This window comes from Dipodomys merriami, unplaced genomic scaffold (assembly GCF_024711535.1).
Source record: "Dipodomys merriami isolate MVZ:Mamm:240054 unplaced genomic scaffold, mDipMer1.0.p SCAF_290, whole genome shotgun sequence".
Lineage (NCBI taxonomy): Eukaryota > Metazoa > Chordata > Mammalia > Rodentia > Heteromyidae > Dipodomys > Dipodomys merriami.
In genome coordinates, this window is record NW_027204382.1 from 239,556 (window position 1) to 258,808 (window position 19,253).

The 19,253-nt window shown below is 44.2% G+C and overlaps 1 protein-coding gene and 1 non-coding gene across 5 annotated transcripts in view; one reads left to right on the plus strand and one right to left on the minus strand.

The window, feature by feature from the left end:
- Nucleotides 1-6,157: 6,157 nt before the first annotated feature.
- Nucleotides 6,158-6,264, plus strand: LOC138839055 (U6 spliceosomal RNA). The gene has a single exon (XR_011375823.1). It is a non-coding gene; the product is annotated as a U6 spliceosomal RNA (small nuclear RNA).
- A 7,833-nt stretch (nucleotides 6,265-14,097) lies between these two features.
- Nucleotides 14,098-19,253, minus strand: part of LOC138839044 (aftiphilin-like) — a 69,500-nt gene continuing 64,344 nt past the window's right edge. For all 4 annotated transcript variants that reach the window (XM_070038687.1, XM_070038690.1, XM_070038686.1 and 1 more), the window contains one exon: nucleotides 14,098-15,218. In XM_070038687.1, coding sequence (XP_069894788.1) covers nucleotides 15,074-15,218 — 145 coding nt within the window. In that variant the 3' untranslated portion in view covers nucleotides 14,098-15,073. The remainder of the gene's footprint in view (nucleotides 15,219-19,253) is intronic.

Genomic DNA, 19,253 nt, shown 5'->3' on the forward strand with positions numbered 1-19,253 from the left:
GCTGAGATCTGGGGATCAGGTTGGAAGCCAGCCTGGGCAAGAAAGTCTGGGAAAATCTTGTCTCCAATTAACCGCTTAAAAACCAAAAGCGGTCCTGTAGTTCAAATTGGTAGAGTGCTAGCCTTGAGCACAAAAGCTCAGGGATAGTGCCCAGGCCCTGAGTTCAAGTCCCACGACCAACAAAATACATGCATGCATGCATACATACATATATACATACATACATACATGAAATTGTTCAAGGAAGCCTTTTTTATTATTCTGTGTTACAGATGGGGGAAGCAGACCAACTCGGTGGAGGTTGCTCAAAGTCAAGGGCATTAGGAAGCCTGTCTGGGGGCTCTGACTTGAGGTGCCTGGACAACCTGCTCAAAATCTCCTCCTGTCTTGGATCTGACTTAACCACACAAAATTTCTCATATCATGAAGTAGTTTCTTCCTGTGAAACAGGGAATAACACACACACACACACACACACACACACACACACACACACACATCTAAATATACATAAACACTGTCTTAACTGTATCCCTAGCTTTTTTGGATAGATTAATCCTCAGCCTTTGACCAGTGTCTCAAAGGCAGTTGCCCGCTTCTGTTCCGCAGAAGGCTGGTGGTGTGCACCCAGGTGCCTTTTACCCATAGAGGCTATCCATCACACACACTCGAGTGCTTTTCCAGCACCGCTGTAAACAACTGGGGGGATTTCATCTACACTGATGCTAAGTGGATCAATCCTTGGAGGAAATTTGTATCAATTTTCACATCACTTGGTTACGGTCCAGGGAGGACCATGTCTATTAAAGACGCTCATGGCTGCCTGTAGGAACAATTCTCTCCCCAGGCTACCCAGCACGGTTAGTGCTACCCCAGGGAATGGAAAGAGGATGCCTAGCCTCAGGCGGCTCCGTTCAAAGCATGCAGAAAGAGGGTCTCCCTCTTCAGCTCCCATGGGGAGTTCTGCAGAGCCTGGGCCAGCAGGAAATGTGGGATGGCCTGAAACTGCAGATCTCTAACCTGCTCTCCAGGTGGACCATGATTGATCCCAGGAGGGAGAAAGGGAGGGAAGGAGAAAGGAAGGGAAGGGAAAGGAGGGGAGGGAGAGAAGTGCAGGGCTGGGAAGGGAAGGATGCAGAGGACCTGGTCAGGAGACCAAGGCAAAGAACAGCTGAGGCCTATCATCTGCCTCTCAGACCTGTCCTTGTCCTTAGCTTCCAGTCATGGGTGTACAGGGCTCTCCTTGCCCATGGGAGATGAAAGGCTTCAGTGCACGCACCCTGTTCTCTAGGCCCTCAGAGCACTGGTCACCCAAGATGGATTCCAGTCCCAGAAGGTTCCTTACAGTCAATGACCAAAAGACCTTCCTTCACTCCCCTGCCTCAGTTTCTTCTTCTGGAAAGCAACTGGATAGGATGGGAATGGGGTTTTTGAGGCTCTTCTAACTCCCTCCACCCTCATAAACAATCTCTTGAGATGTCTACCATGGTGGAGGGTAGAACTGCTCTGGGCCAAGAAGAAGAGCCAAGGTTAGCAGCAGGCTGGAAGGGGGGTGACGGGGGAACAAGGCTACCTCCTAGCTACTCCCTCAGCCCTGGCCTCCAGGAGCAGAGAGCTTGCTGGCGAAACCACAGCATGCCTCAATGGGAATCCCCTCACTACCTGTCTGGGTGCGTGGGTTTGCAGAAATATGTGTGCCAGAGGATGAAGGAAAGAACAGGAAGGAACGTGCAGGCAGGACTGGAAAATCCAGCTGGGCAGGTGACAGCCTCGGCTAGCTGTCCCTAACACTAAAGGCTGAGTTTGGCTTGGCTCTACCCAGTCATGTTTGACTGCTACTATGAGGAAGTCCAGCTGGCAGAAGTAACTGCCATAGGCTTCGAGTTCTTGCATAGAAAGTCTGGTGGCTTTTCGCTTTAGGTCCACAAAAGTGTGCTCTGAAGCCTGTGCACATGAGATTATTTTCCATTTCATTTCACTTTCCTATAGGTTTTCTTCAATGTGTTCAACCATCTTTGTTTGTTTAGTGGCAGTACTGGAGCCCAAGGTCAGGGCCTCTGCTCTTGCTTGGCTTTTTCACTCAAGGCTGGTATTCTACCACTTGAGCCATAGCTCTACCTCTGTTTTTTTGCTGGTTAATTGGAGCTAAGATTCTTGTGCACAAACCTGCCCAGGCAGGTTTCTAACTTCAGTCCTCAGATCTCAGCCTCCTGAGTAGTTAGGATTATAGGTATGAGCTATTGGTGCTGGTCTATAGAGAAAATTTGACTCAAGTCTTTCTGAGGCCCTGCTTTCTGAAAATGACTCTAAGATACAAAGCTCTCTACCCTTCAAGGCTGATGGAACCTATCACAGTTATAGACCAGGCCCCATTAGCAAGTGTGCAGGACACTTGGTCTAGAGTAACAGGAATGGCCTCGCTGAAGGTCTGGCCAAGCAGAAGCGTTCAGAGCTGTGGCTGGGGGGGGGGGGTAGGGGGAGGGCTGGCAGCAGGTTCTAGTTCTGCACTGTGGTGCCATTTGTGTTGCTGACTCTGACGGAGCCCCTCTCAAACTGGGAAATGCACAGTGTATGTAGCCATCGGGGGTGGGGGGTGGGGGAGGGTTGTCATTTGTTCTTTCATTTGTTATTCAGGACATGGTGGCTTGGCAATCTTGAAAACTTTACAGACAGCTTCCTGAGCTACCTGTTCAGGTAACTTCTCCCGTAATTGCCTGCTGTTTGCCATCTGAGTTTGATTCAAGACTTTGGTCAGTGATAGTTGAGCAACAGGCCCAGGGCGGTGCTGGGTGTTGGCAGGTAGCTCCCAAAGTGTGCTCTGTGCCCATAGGAAGCAGGGACTTCCCTGGGGGACTCTGAGCCCTGCAGGGAACTGAAACTGAGTGAGACCTAGGCTCTTTCACCTGTGGACCACACAGCACCTTCCCTAGGCAGGGGTCTCTGAAAGGAGGGCTGGACAGCCCCCAGTAGCTGTGCCTCAGCATGCATTCACAGCCTTGCACGCACACACACACACACACACACACACACACACACACACACACACACACACACACACACACACACATCCCTGAACTTCTGTGTCCTCTGATACTCTCTGGCTCTCAGCCCACACAGCAGCAGGTGGCGCAGCGTGAGGTCAACTTGAGTAAGTTGCCAGCCTTGATGTCCTTACCTGCAGCATGGAGATAAAGACAGGAGCCATGTTGAGAAGGTTCTGCAGAGAGCAGTGAGAAGTAGTATAGGCACATGGAGCAGAGTGGGGGCCTCTGGCTTTCAATCTATCTATGAGAGACTCTGGGGAAGGTGTTTAAGCACCCTGTGCCTCAGGATTGGTTGTTTTGTTTGTGAAATAGGATCTATGTAGTTCAGGCTGGCTTTGAACTCTGAATCCTCCTGCCTGGCTCAGTGCCCTCCCTAGTGCTGGGATTACAGGTGTGACCATTATGTCCATGTGAGTTTGTGCCTTGATTGTTATTCTTCTCATTTGTAAAGTGACAAAAGAATAATGTCACCTGCCTCACAGTTGACTTGAATGAGCTCCCCTAGAGCCCTGCTTGGCACTTACTAGTACTGGAGAAGATTTAGTGATAAATAGTATATTGTTTATTCAGGGAGTCACCACAAAACTATCAAACCAAACCAAACCTGATCTGGCTCTTCTCACCGGCCTGGTGTCCTCCAGGAGCCTGAGCTCCTGGGTGGAGTGGAAGCAGAGGGGGCGTTTGACACAAGTGTGTCCATTCCTGTATCTGCAGCTGCTGGTTGTTCTGTCTGTGCTTTTTTTTTTTTTTAACCCTGCTTTTTGGAGACATGTGGCACAAAATCCCTTGGGAAAGAGTTGAAAGCTGCGGATGCTCCGGGAAAGGTACTGGGATACACACACTGACAATGCAGTTTCAGGCAGTCCTGAGAGCCAGGGCAGGAAGGCCTGCTTTGGATGGTGTGTGTGATGGGTGTCACTTATTGATTTTACCCTGCTGGAACAAAAGCCGGCCCTCCTCCTCCCCTGACCAGGGGGCGGGGCCAGCTCCCCCTGCCCCGCCTCCGCCCCTGGCTGGGTGCCCACCCCAAGCCACAGCCTTGGTGAGGTGATGAATGCAGCACCTGTTCAGCATTTGAAGCAGAAAGAAAGAAAGGAAGTAAGAAAAAAAGAAAGAAGAAAAGAAAGAAAGAGAGAGAGAGAGAGACAAAAGGGGGAAAGGAGGAGGAAAGGTTGAGATGTTGATGGAGAAAACAAGATTCAACTTTAAAAATATAATCAGCCATAATGAATTAGCCTCTGAATTAAGGGCCTTAGTTCACAAAACTCTTCTTTGCTAAGCTGGGCTGTTATTGGTGACCCTGGGTTCACTCTGAGCCCAGTAAACCAGGAGTTGTCCAAACTCTAAAGGAAGAGAGATGGCTGGCGGCTGGCAGATGAGAGCGTGCAGGGGAGACTGGCTTGTTCACAAGATGGAGGCCTCCCACTTAATGTTAGGGTGATTTCAGAAGTTTAGTTCATGACCTTGGAAGGAAGATGACCTCAGTCTCTGTTAGCGTGGGGTCAGGGATGTGCTTGGCACTGATGTTGTGGGCCGTCTTTCCCCCAGGTTTATCAGGTGCCTCTGAACATGAGAAGTACCCTAGGCACTGGGATACAGCAGAGGCCCCTGTCCTAAGGAAGTTTACAGTCTTGGTAAGAGCACAGAGAACACAAAACAAATAAGGACTACAAGCAAAATGCAGCAGGCAGGGCCTAGAGAGGGCTGGGCCGCTGTCTGGCCAGAAGGAAAGAGCAAGGAGCCAGCAGAAGCTGGGCAGGAAGGAGAGCCATCCATCAGGTGGCCAGGCTTGCTTTCCCGGACAGTCTAACAGTGGTGATGACCCACAGAGCTAGACTTCCTCAGAAGGGGCTCCCTTAGTCACACTGGTGTCTGCATTCTTATAGACGCTATTATCAGAGGAAGTATAGGGGACAGAAGGACAAGCTTAATGACACCAGAAGACAGACAAAACAAAGATACAGAGCGTTCTATAAGACAACTGGACTGATAGCTCCAAAAATGACCATTGTAATATAACAGGAGGAGGGAGGAGAGAACTGTTCTAGAAAAGAATCATATAGCCTAATGGGGGTATATATTCCTCATTGAGCATGGGTGGATTTGAACTGGCAATCTTAGGAGTACTTGTTATAGACTTTGCTTATAGACATGCTATAGTCTTGTTTAGAAAGTATGATCTTTTTAAGGTATGAGAGTGGTGTTGAGGTCAGGTTGGAGAGAATGTCCTTTTATTTTAAATATGATATTTGCATAAAGGAGTGATATATGTTGATGTCCAGGATTTATTCTAAGAAATTCAGCAGAGTAAATCAAGAAATGATTTAAAGTTTAGAATGACTCAACACAGGAGAAAAAGAAGCCCGAGGAGACAGGGCAGCTGTCCTAGGTTGAGCAGACTCTGACTGCTTGGCCAACCCTGAATATGTACTTTCTGAGTATTCTAAAGGGAATGTGGACCAGCATAAGAAAACAGTAGGTACCTAATATAAGTTGGGTGGATATATGGATGGAGTCTTTGTAAGGATTCAATCTAGAACAGGCTCTGGTTGATCTGCTATCCCATATATTTACATCTGTCTGCCTTTAAGCCCACTATGAGACAATTCAAGACAGGTCTACCATAAGACAATTAAAAATTCAGACATGGAGGAGTGGTGGTACTTGCCTGTAAGCCTAGCAGACGGATTTTGATTTCCAGGCCAACCTGAAGTATATAGTGAGACAAGGAAGAAAGAAAGAAAAAGAAAGAAAGAAAGAAAGAAAGAAAGAAAGAAAGAAAGAAAGAAAGAAAGAAAGAAAGAAAGAAAGAAAGAAAGAAAGAAAGAAAGAAAAAGAGAGAGAAAGGAGGGAGGGATGGAAGGAGGGAGGGATGGAAGGAGGGAAAGAAGGGAGGCAGGCAGGGAAGGAAGGAGGAAGGAAGAAGAGATGAGTGGGCAGGAGGGAAGGAAATAAGGAAGGAAAGGAAGGGAAGGGAGGAAGGAAGGACAAACAAGGGGAATAAAAGCTCATACCTATAATCCCAGCTACTCAGGAGGCTGAGATCTGAGGACCAAGGTTTGAAGCCAACCCAGGCAGGGAAGTCTGTGAGAGTCTTTAATAAACTACCTCAAGTGCTCGCTTTGGCAGCACATATACTAAAATTGGAACGATACAGAGAAGATTAGCATGTCCCCTGTGCAAGGATGATACGCAAATTCATGAAGCATTCCATATTTTTAAAAATTAAATCCCCCAACAAATCTTCAAAGAAACAACTGCTCAATAAATAAGTGGGATAAAGACAAAGAGAAACTTCTCTGAAGAGGAAAGAAGGATGGCCAATAGACACATGAAGAAATGCTCAACCTCCCTAGCCATAAAAGAAATGCAAATCAAAACAACATTGAGATGCCACCTCACCCCAGTTAGAATGGCTATAATCAAGAACTCTAATAACAACAGATGCTGGAGGGGATGTGGACAGAAGGGAACCTTACTGCATTGTTGGTGGGAGTGTAAACTTGTTCAACCACTTTGGAAAGTAGTATGAAGGTTCCTCAAAAGACTCCACATAGAGCTCCCCTATGACCCAGCAATCCCACTTTTGGGCATTTACCCAAATGATCACAAACAAGGCCACACTAAAGCTACCAGCATGACTATGTGTATTGCAGCCTTATTTACCATAGCTAAGATATGGAACCAACCCAGATGCCCCTCAGTAGATGAATGGATCAAGAAAATGTGGTATATATACACAATGGAATTCTATGTCTCCATCAGAAAGAATGACATTGTCCCATTTGTTAGGAAATGGAAAGCCTTGGAAAAAATTATATTAAGTGAAGTAAGCCAGGCCTAAAGAAACATAGTCCCATGGTTTCCCTTATTTGCAATAACTAGTATATGTCTGAGTCAAGCAGAAAAGGTCAGATAAGTTGATGTTAGGGAAATGAACCCTAAGATATGTACTCAAATGTTTTTTTCTTTCATGCGATTGTTTCTAACACATTCATAAGATGATTTCTTTGTTGCTTTGTATGCCCCTCCCCCACGGTATAACCCCTGCTTTCACTGTATTTGATGTTGGTATAATTTGTGGAGGGGAAGGGAAAAATCAAATCATTTAAATAGGGATACAGGTGGACCCATTGCAACAATGAGATGTACAAGTCGTTATGTCTAAAGCGAACTTTACAACTTTGGTGGGGAGGGGGAGGATGGGATGGGAAGGGGAAAACAAAGGAGGAGGCTACAATGCTTGATAAGAAATGTATCATTATCTTTCCCATGTAATTGTAACCCCTCTGTACAGTATTTTCATAATAAAAAAATTGTGAAACACACACAGCTTAAAATAAATAAATAAATAAATAAATAAATAACTAAACGACCTCAAATTCAGAAGAGGGGCTATGGCTCAAGTTGTAGAGTATTAGCTTTGAGGGAAAAAAACGCTCAGGGACAGCACCCAGGCCCTGAGTTCAAGCCCTAGTACCAGCACCTTTAAAAGGAAGGGAAGAAAGGTGGTCAAGGGTCACCTTTTGTTTTGATTTGTTTTTTTCTTGTTAGTTGTGGGAGGAGCCAGTGGTGAGCCACCAGTGCCTGGCTAGGGAATGACATTTATGGAAGTGTTTAGGAGGCCCTCTGAGGTCTCCATGGATACTCTGTCTCCCCAGTCATAAATACTTCTGGCTCCCCAATCCAGAAACCTCAGTTTCTCCTACATGACCACATGATGGGGCTTGATTACTTCTTAGTCTCACAGTTTTGGGTCAAGATGAGATCCTTACAATCACCTGATCTTACTTTGGGCCTGTTGGTTCCTTGTACCCTCATCCGGACAGGTGCTGAGCCTGAGACACCCTTACGTTCTCCAAAGCTTCCAGGTCAAGATATGCTACAGGTGCTTAGTAAGAACTTGTGTCCTAATGATAAAACCTGCCTTGGCTGAGCTCTTACCATGGACAAGTGTGTCACATCTCCTAACACTGGTAGCCTTTCAGGTTTGCACAGTAAAACGTAACCTCAGCCAGACTTGGTAGCCCATGCCTATAATCCAACTATTGAGAAACTGAGGCAAAAGGATCTTGAGTTCAAGGCCAGCCCAGGACAAAGTTAAAGACTCGAGCTCAAAAACACAACAAAAACAAACAAAAGGGTTGAGGGCATAGCTCAAGTGGTAGACACTTTCAAAACAAAGCAATCCACCAAAATAGATGACAGGTGTTGGTATGAGAAGTTGGAGCCGTGGGGCATGCTGAGGACAGGGCCCTGGGAATGGATTATTGCCCTTTAAAAGAGTTCCAAGGCCAGGTTCCCCTTCCTGTACTCAGCAAGAAGATGAGGAAGAAGGCAGTGATCAGGAAGAGCCTGCCACTCACATCAAAGCTGCTTTTCTCCAACTTTCTGGTCTTCAGAACTGTGAGCAACAAATTCCTGTTGTCAGATCACTCTTGATGGACTAAGACAGTGATATACCTCGCTTGTCTCTCCAGAGAAAGTCGTTTGTTATTTTTTACTCTATTTCCTACCTCTGCTCATACTGTGGTGTCCAGTCACAAAGTGGATTCACAGTCTTACTATCCCGTTCCTGCTTCACGTCCTGTAGTATCACTTGGCCATGCTAGTGGCCCCTGTAGCCTCAGGACTGTTTGTGTCCTAGGGCTGGGGTGGGCTGCAAATATGACTAAGGAAGCCTTGAGCCATCAGGGCCTGGGGGTAACTCAACAGGCAAACCCAGTCCCACTTAGACTCTTCCAACCAGGCCCATGTTGAAATGATTATTTAAAACAATAGCTCATGTCCTTTCTTCCACAACCCTTCAGGAGCTCATTATAGATCCAGATTGGCAAGTGTTGCCTTTTATGGAGGACTCTTTTTCCAGAGGTTGCCCTGGGAGGTATGTCCCAGGGTGCCAGTCACTCCTACTCAGCATGGGGGTGGGAGGGTGGCAGTTTGGGCTTTTTGTCAGTCATTAGGGACAGACCTTCCCTCAAGGTCCCACCGGCACCTGCAGTTCACACTGCTGGTCTTTGCCCCTGTCTGTTACTGGCGCCCAAATGCTCTTCCTTTCCCCGTGGTGGAGGCTGACGTTAGATAAATACCAGCTGTCATGGGTGAGTTCTGCCCAGATTTTCCACTCCCGAATGCATCCTTTCAACAGGTGTCTGGTGACACAGGACCATGAGGCCCTGTCTGCCTCACAGATGTTAGGCTCTAGCCACAAAACCAGAAAAACCTGGGGTGGGATGAAAAAAAAAAAGTTGTCCAGATTTCACTGAAAATGGAGCTTTCCAGGGTTGCTGACTAAGGTGTTTTCTTTCCAAACATCTGAAGCAGTAAACAGCTTGTAAATTAGGAGGGGGTTACAAGATAGTAGCTGAGGGGAGCAAGGCCTCCTGTCCTCGCGGCAGGACACAGGACATTGGTGGCCCAGGAAGTTGATTGGGACAGAGGGAGGGTGGGGAAAGGGGAAAGGAGATGAAGGCATGGACGCGACGCTAAGACCAGTGTTAGGTTGGCTCCTCATTGAGCCAACATTTTATTCTAGCAGGAGGTGGAATGCTGGGCCTAGCCTTTCTTTTAAACCAGTAGATTAATGATTTCCACCCAGATCAAAGTCCGAGTTCTCAAGGCAACTTGGCAAAAAGGAAAGCAAAGAGCCGGGTGCTGGTGGTGCATACCTGTAATCCTAGCGACTCAGGAGGCTGCGATCTCAGAAATGTGATTTGAAACCAGCCTGGGCAGGAAAGACCATGACACTTGCCTCCAATTAACTACCAAAAAAACCTGGAAGTGGAGTTCTGGATAGAGTGCTAAGGGACAGTGCCAAGGCCCTGAGTTCAAGCCCCAAATACCAACACACACACACACACACACACACACACACACACACACACACACACACACACACACACACACACACACACACACACACACACACACACACACACATCAGCAAATTGCAGGCCTGCTCAAGCACCCTATGTGACATTTCCTATAAGCATAATGCAAGGAGGAAATGGTTCTTGGGAATGCTTCTCTCTGAGTAGAAATACTGACTGCACAAAAATGTCTCTCTTGGCTTCTACCCATGGCTTGAATTGGTAAAAGGGAGCCCTCCTGTGGCTTTGCCATCCTGCTGGCTTTTTTAGGGTTCAGGACCACAGCAGCAGGAGCAGCTTCCTTTTTCCTCTCTCCAATCACCCCAACAATGCCTATACCCCTGCCAGCTCAGATAGGGAAAACCGTGTTTGGCTAACGGAGAAACGGAATGAGATCAATAGGACGCTGGAAGCTGCTGGCTGGCTGGGCACCAACCACAGTGACTGTGCATCAGCCTGGGGTACCCTTGGCGCATCAGTTGTAGTTTAATGGCTCTGTTGGGATGTCGTGTCATCCTCTTTTGTGTGTGTGTGGGGGTGGCTCTCAAGGTGAATGTGGTCTCTGATCCCTGAACCCCTGTGAGCCATGCTCAGGCCTGCTCAGACACTGTGGCCTGGTCAGGATGGCTTCCAAGGAGCCCATAGGGTAGACAGCAGGCACAACATAGTGCCAGGCAATGTTCTAGGAGCTTAAAGACTTTGTTGGGTGGTAGTGAAGGATTTTTCCCAATAAGAGAGTATTCTGTTGGCATTGTGGAAGGTTAGATTGGGAGGATAAAGGTGGAGGAAGATCATATGGAGGCTATGACCACAGAGGAGAGGTAGAAGGCCTACAGCAAGGAAGTGGGATTTAGAAGGATAAGGGATAGCACTATAGGTCCAAGAATGAGAGGAGAAGATGGGGCATTGGGTAAGAATAAATGTGGGCGTGGCCAATGGAAAGAGGACCTGTCAAAGGTCAGAGGTGGGGCAGGGGCATACAAGAAGGTTGTGGTACTCGTGTCTTGTGGTGCCCTCTGGAGTGTGTGCGTGTGTGTGTGTGTGTGTGTGTGTGTGTGTGTGTGTGTGTGTGTGTGTGTCGGCGGTGGGGGGGCGTGTGGAGTTGCTGCTAGGCCAGCAGAAGAGTGTTGTAGCTCAGGAAGAGGAGGCTGGCAGGCTGTTTTGAGGTAGATGTGGAGAAAATACTGTGTCAGAGAGAACCACCTTTTTTTCTGAGATGGATGTAGGACAGAGACATGGTATCTTTTGGGCTTTGGCAACCTAAGTCACTAATCTCAACACGCAGTAAAGTGGAAGAGGATCCTGAGATAAGCCTGACCTAGAGGGCCAAAGGAGTGAAGGTTACAGCTCACATTGCCTTTTAGGGTTTCAACAAGGTGACCACCATTTTCTACCCTTACTCCTGACAGCGGAAGAACTGTAGCGGTAGCTCAGTGGTTGAATGCTTGCCCCAGCAAGTCCTGGCCTCAGGTTATAGATGTGTAATGTGCAAATCGGTTTGTTTATGCTTCAGTTTCCTCACTATGAGAATGGAATCATCTTTGGCTCTTAATTTTTTGTAGCCATGGAATCCCTTTATCACACAGAATCTTCTGAAGTTGCTGTTCTGCCGCTTATGTGCCAAGTGTGGTGCTGCAGGGACACCCCCTGCCCTGGGAGTGGTTTGGAAAGCATTTGGTCAGCTTATCCTCCAGCCCTCAAAGTCTCTGGTTCTTTTTCCTCCTTAGTGATTTTTGGTTTAGGGTGCTGGAGACTGAACCCAGGATATTGTGCATGTTAACTATTCACTCTACTTCAAGCCACCCACCCCAACTCCCACCTTACATTTTTGATTCTAAAGATTCCCATTCCTCATTACCTGGAGAATCGAACAGGTTTTAGGCAAGAGACAGCCTAGATCTTTTGGCTGGCTAATGGCAGAGCTGTATCTAACACACAATTCTTGGTGTTCCTTTTACCTTAACTCGACTTCTACCCATGATTATCTTAGCAATGTTCTATCAAGATCTCTGAAAAACCCTGTCCTGTTCTCAACATGTTCTTTTCCTCCTTGGAAAAGCATCAGGAAGCACTAGATCTACTCTGGGGCATTGCATCTTGAGACAATGGTTCTGACATGCATTTCTCTGGATGTGAACTTTCTCAGTGGCATGGTTTATGTGGGCTGAGAAGTGGATCTGAGTCCCAGATTTCTGGTTCCCTCCATGGTATGTTCTCTATTTCCTTAGTACCAGAATCCATCCAGTTGAAGATGGCCTCCCAGATCAGCTAGATATGATACTACCACTAAGTTCTGGCTAATAGACTATGAGTGGAAGTGTGTGTGCCTCAAGGAAAGTCGAGTGCAAAAGAGAACTTTGTCACCCTTTCATCCATGGTGGCCAGTGGTGGGGGTGGGGGAGCCAAGGGGAGAGGTATGGGAAAAGGGAAGGGTCCCTCGCTACCATTTTCATTCTCTCCATCACTGGTTGTAAGAACATTATTTAATACACCACTAATAAAAAGAATCCATTGCCAGTTAACCCTTCCATTGCTATAACACACCTCAATTCTAGAGAAATTAAAATGTGACTCTTAGTACTCAAAATGCAGTATTTTAGATTTTTATTCCCCACGCTAAGCCTAATCTTGATTCAAAAACTATGAAAGAAGGAAAAGATGACAAGTTCTAAACTTCAGCAAGTTTCCCCCTCTGCCTCACTTTGGATTAGTCTGGGGTGTTAATGGCTTGCTGGCTGTTTGGATTTGGCCACAGCATGGGGTGAGACCTCTGGTGTGTGCACTGATTTTAGAGTAGGATGGACACAGCTGACCACTACATCAGTGTGAGGGTTGATCAATTGGGACTCCTGCTCCATGGCATCTTCCCCTCTCCAACTCTGCAGGTTCTTCCTTTCCTGTGGGACTGTGAGAAGGCATGGTAGCTGCTGCCAGAGCAGCTGATTACCAGAAATGGATAGTTGACTCCCTAGGATACAAGGGAGGCGCTCAAGGCCCCACCAGAAAGTCCCCTGTGAGTGTTCGAGGTAACAGTTTGAGCCTAGGTGGCTGCACAGTATTTTTGGTCATCACTATTGAAACAGTGACTTTAACTAGGACAGTCCAATAGTAGGGTCTGTTGTAATTAAAACAGCAAAGACCATTATGACATACAACAGGCAAGACTGGATTACTGAGAGGTGGTTTTAAGAGGAGATACTTTGTAAGTCATTAGAATAGGGCCACCTGATTGTTTTCCAGTAACAAGCTCTTGCATTGTTATTTGATGTTATTCTTTCTCTAGTCCCTGGGACTTCACATAGATTCTGTTGCAGCTATGATCTACCACTTCTGACTGCTTGCATCTCCTCTCATTTATTATTTGTTCATAAACTAGCTCTGGCTGTGTACCCTAGACTAGCCTTGAACTTTGGATCCTCCTGCCTCAACCTTCCAAATGTCAGTTTCATGGGTGTGCACATCTTTTATTTAATATGTCAGTTCTATGAAGTAGATAGTATTGTTCTTATTTGTTAGAGTGAATATAATTCAAGCTCAGAGACTAGCTTTTACTAACATAGTAATAAGCAGATTTGCTAAAGTTCTCTTCTTCCACATTTTGGAAGAAGACATTCAGAATGTCTTCCTTGGATGAGAAAAGTCTGGGAAATGGTAGATGTCTGGATAAGCATCATGTCATGGTAGACTATGTGTACACTACACTCAGAGGAGTGTTGCTGTTGCTGTATACCCTGGCAACCAGGAGCCTGTTGGGTAGAGGGGCAAGAGCCCACTGGGGCACTCCTGTGTGGGATGAGGAGAGTTGCTATTGGCGATGGCCTGTTCCTTTTGAAATTAGGATGGGGCTTTTGTCTGAAAAAAATTCTAAAAATTATTTTTAGAAATCTGTTCACCTTAATTTCATGCATACACTTCCTTGGAAGGGAAAAAAAAATCACTACAAATCCTTACTTAACCGCCAATAATCTGAAGACAATGTTACAATGAATCATGAGAATTCTTTGATGATTTCTTGGTAAACATGTAAAAACAGCTACTGAAAGCACTGATCTAATTCTTAAAGACCAGTTCTAAATTTTTCTGATTCCAAAAAAGTACAAGTCCTATCAAATGATTTCCTTTGGAGTTAAAATACATTAGTTACATTTTCCCTCAGATACCAAAATACAAAGACAACAGGCAAATTTCTTTTAAATTATTTTATTTTTGTGTAAGCTAAAAGGAAATTTACACACTGAAATCTCAAAGACCTTGGGCATGCGCATTAACCCTGTTAGAGGTTCTTCTACATGTCTCTCTTTTTTCCATAGGAATTTCCCCAAACATTTAAAACCCATAGTTTTCACTGTATATACAGCCTAAACCATAGCAATCTATGATTATGTCATTTTACACTGTGCAAAATCCTCAAAAAATAGTGGTACAATAGAACAAAAATCAGTACAAGAAAATTTCATTGTAAGACATTCATAAAACTTGGTCCTTCTTCAAATCAAACAGATTTAAAACAGACACAATCTCTTTGACCCCTCCAATCAAGTTCTGACAATGATCCATATCCTATAGCAAAAAGAGTCATCGATGAAGTAGCTAGCAAAAGGTCAAATAGCAATATGCCAGATTGAAAAGATTTAAAAAAGAGCCATAAAATGTTAACCAAAGCCAGATCTGAAACAAACCCATCACACACAAAATTAAAAAAAAAACTAACCAGGGACTTTGGACCTTATTTATGATAGCAAAAGTAATCCAACATGACATGAAAAAGTAAGAGGACATTCAAAGCAACTGGAAAAGGCTGAAGGGGATTTCAGACAGTGGAGATCTGAATTTTTTTAATTTTTTTTTTATTTCAAAAGTTTTGTAAGAAGGACACCACCAGTGTATTTCACAAAGACATAAATGTATACACCCCAGCAACACAAAAAGAATAAATCTTCAAAAATGTTCATCCCCGATTATTTACATTTTTCTAATATAAATTTAGGACTTCAGTATGTAAATAAAATATACATTACTATGTATACCTTTCTAGTGCGGCTTACCAACAAATCAGCTGAAGTTGAATTTTTTTTTTTAATCAGAGCAGGTATGCTTTTGATGGTATGGAAGGGAAAGAGGAGAGAAAAAGGATTTGAAACTGTCCAGTTCAGCCCGTGATCAGTCGGCCTGTGCTTGGGAGCTTGTGGAAGGTGTTAAGGTGGCAGGGAACATCAACACCTTGGCATGCATGAACGTCAGGTCAGGAAGGCTGGCAATCACCTTGACGGCTTCTTCACTCAAGTGTTCTTCTCTTTTTGGTTTCCTATGAACGGATGAAAAAAAGGCAAGTGTGTTAATGGGACTTTGCTGTAGGTTGGATGGGAGAAAGCCATTCTCAGGGTGGGGAGTTAGCAATCTTTGGTACTTAAGCAAAGACTGGTACTTCCTTTGGTGTATGTGCTTCTTGTGCCCCGTGCTGAATCTCTTATGAACAACAACAAATGGGCTGCTTTTGTATTTTTGTTAGGGCTAGCACATACACACAGTCAGTCACATGTACAGCTCACCTTTGCTTACGGCTAGAAGTATCTGCCCAGGCATACAGCAGTGTAATGGCGTTAAAGTTCTAATAACACTCTATCTAATTGGATTTTCCCCTACTCCTGTGAAACTTACCAAAATTACCTCCACACAAAACATGTGGCACAAGGTATTGGAAGTCATCTTAACCTCAGGCTTTCTTTATTCCCATGGGAAACTCCAGGAGAGGGAGCCCTCAGCCTGGCTGGGATACAGGCAGGATCTTTACCTCCTATGGTCTTTGAAATGACATCTATTTTACTACACTGACCCCCAGTGACCAGTTTGGGGCCTAACACAGATATGCAAAATGCCTGCTAAGCCAGGTAGACGAGCTGTAGGAAATGCCAGTCAAATGTGACTCAAATGAGGTATGTAGAAAAAAGCAGGGAACTGGTGGTTCATGCCTGTAATCCTATCTATTCAGAAGGCTGAGATCTGAGGATCATAGTTCCAAGCCAGCCCAGGCAGGAAAGTCCATGAGACTCTCTATCTCCTATTAACCCCCAGAAAACTGGAAGTGGAGCTGTGGCTCAAACTGGTAGAGCACTAACGTTGAGCAAAAAGAGCTCAGGGACAGCACCCAGGCCCTGAGTTCAAGCCCCACAACCAAAAACCAAACATAAAAAACAACAACAAAAGGGATGGAGGATATAAGCTAGCTGAGAAGGAACTGAGGACATGCAGCTGGGAACAAAATCTGGATTGAATATTGGTTTGTACAAAACAGGAACAACAGTGTCAGTGAAATATGAATCCAGCCTGAATCTTTTATGAAATGAAAACTCAATGAAACCAACAGATACACATCATTGAGTAAACAAGTTTAATTCAGTATAGATTATATCTGATTTTTGTTTAAAAAATATAGGTAAGAATTTATCATGGAAAAGAGACTTGAAAAGAATGCACACCAAGGGAGTCACAGTGATTTAAATGTAAAGAATGTAAAACTTCAATTTTCTACCTTCTTACAGTATGACTTTACTGCTTTTGTAATTAAAAAAAATGCCTATTTGACACAATAACAAATGAGACTGTCTAGATGAATTTCCCCTTTTGTGGAGTACAGCTGGAATGGGCTTTCACAAAGAAACAGTGTGTAAAAATTAGTATAGGTTTTAAAAAAGCACGATACAACTAATGTTACATTTTAGAGGCACTACCTGGAGGCAATGTAAAGTTATACTTTTAAAATTCACATAATTTACATTTGTGCATTTGTAGTTATAAGATACATATGCCAGTCTTCATAGGTAAGAATCTAATTTTGATCTTTATTCTCACTGGTTAAAAAACAAATAACAGGGCTGGGAAGGTGGCTCAGTGGTAGTGTGCTTTCCTTGCATGCATGAGGCCCTGGGTTCGATTCCTCAGCACCACATAAGCAAAAAATGCTGGAAGTGGTGCTGTGGTTCAAGTGGTAGATTGCTAGCTTTGAGCTGAAGAGGTGAGGGACAGCACCCAGGACTGACAAAAACAAACAAACAAAAACAAAACAAAGGGTGAGCCAATGCAACAGTGATACTCACAAGACACTATGTTAGAAATGAACTTTACAACTGGGGGGTGGGAGAGGTGGGAAAGTGGGAGAAAACAAGGGAAGGGGTAGCACTGTTTAACAGAAATGTAACCTCTTTGTACATCACCTTTACAATACAATACAATATTATTTAAAAAAGAAATTGTTTCTAATGCAAGGTTGATTAGCTTGGTAGTATGGAAATAGTTCTTGGAGAACTCTGCAAAGTTCTATTTGGAAATGATATTTCTATAATAAAACCTTTTATTATAGATTTATACAATATTATTAATAAAATTTATTGGGAGAATAAAATAGAACACAACTAAAAGGCCAGGAAGAAGCTGTGTTTCTATATCCATTTCCCCATACATAACAAGCATGCCAAGATCTTTCCATAATACTGGGACAACTGTACATACTCATGTAAAGACAGACAGGCCCTCTATGTCACAACGTATAAAAATTAATAAAGAATGGATCAGACGTAGGTATAAATCTTCCTGAATTAGGCAATGGTTGCTTAGACCTAAAGTAAAGCAACAAAAGAGAAAAAAATACATACAAATTGGCTCCATCAAAATGAAAACTTTGTTTTAATGGATGCTCTAAAAAAAATACAACCTGCAGAATGGGAGAAAAAATATGCAGATTATATAGCTGATAAAAGTCTAGTATTGGTAATTTATAAGGAACTCTTTCAAATTAAATAATTTAAACACAGGCAAAGGGACTGAGTGACATTTCTCCAAAGAAGATACACAAATGGTTAATATTGTTAGCCACCCGGAAAATGCAAATAAAAAAAAGACAGTAAAATACCATTCCAAATCCACTAGGATGGCTATCACCAAAAAGAAAGACAGTAACAAGTGTTGGTAAGAATGTAAAGTTGAAAAGCTTATATAATTGGTAGGACTTTTTTTCCCTTAAAAAAACTATTATTGTAAAGGTAATGTCCAGAAGGGTTACCATTTCATAAGTCAGGTAATGAGTACATTTCTTTTTTTCTTTTCTTTTTTTTTTTTGTTGTTGTTGGTGGGGCTTGAACTCTGGGTCTGGGTGCTGTTCCTTGAGCTGAGCTCAAGGCTAGCTAGTGCTTTACCACTTGAGCCACAGCACTACTTCTGGTTTTCTGGTGTTTTACTAGAAATAAGAGTCTCACAGACTTTCCTGCCCTGGCTGGCTTTGAACTGTGATCCTCAGATCTCAGCCTCCAGAGTAGTTAGGCTTACAGGCGTGAGCCACCAGCACCCAGCTGTACATTTCCTTTCAGACAATGTTATCCCTTCCTTGGCTCTCTCCCAGTTTTCCCTTCTCCCTGCTCACAAGTTGTATCATTTATAGTACCATACTACCACTGCATTTGTTTGTTATCATGGGACTTTAAATACTAAGACTTAAGGATATCTGAACTTCTCACTATTTTCAAACAGCATATTTTCCTTAAAAAAAATTGAAAGTTGGCACACTATGTTTTCAGTTTCTTTTTCCGTGAGTGTGTGTGTGTGGGGGGGGGCACTGGAGTTTGAACTCAGAGCATAACATTTGCTAGGCAGGTGCTCTACCATTCAGCCATATCCTTAGCTGTTTTACTTCAGTTTTCATGTATAGTCATGTGTGTGCGTGCATGTGTGCATGTGTATGTTCTTAGCTTGAAGTCAGGGCTTGGGCTTTTTTGCTTAAGACTAGTGCTCACTCATTTGAGCCAAAGATCCACTTCTGGTTTTTTGGTAGTTAATTGAAGATAAAGAATCTTATATACTTTCCTGCCTGGGCTAACTTTAAATCACCATCCTTAGATCTCAGCCTCCTTACCTTAGTAGCTAAGGATTACAAGCATGAGCCACTATCTCCTGACTGGCCTTGCATTTTTTTGCCTGGGGTCAGCCTTGGACTTTGTTCTATCCATGGTCTCTTAAATAGCTAGGATAAAGATGTATGCTAAAATGCCCTGGTTCACTGATTTCACTTTTTGCTTGGGGTGGCCTGGTACTGTAATCCTCCTGATCTCTGCTCCTGAATAGCTGGGATTATAAGCAGGAATATTCATGCCTAGTTTATTTTGTTTTAAATATAAAGTTGGGGCTAAGAGTGTAGGTAAGTGATAGAGTCTGCTTACCATTTACAAACTGGTTTTTTTTTTTTTTTGGTCATGGGGCTTGAACTCTGGGCCTGGGTGCTGTCCCTCAGCTCTTCAGCTCAAGGCTAGCACTCTACTACTTCAGCCACTGCCCCACTTCCAGTTTTATGAGT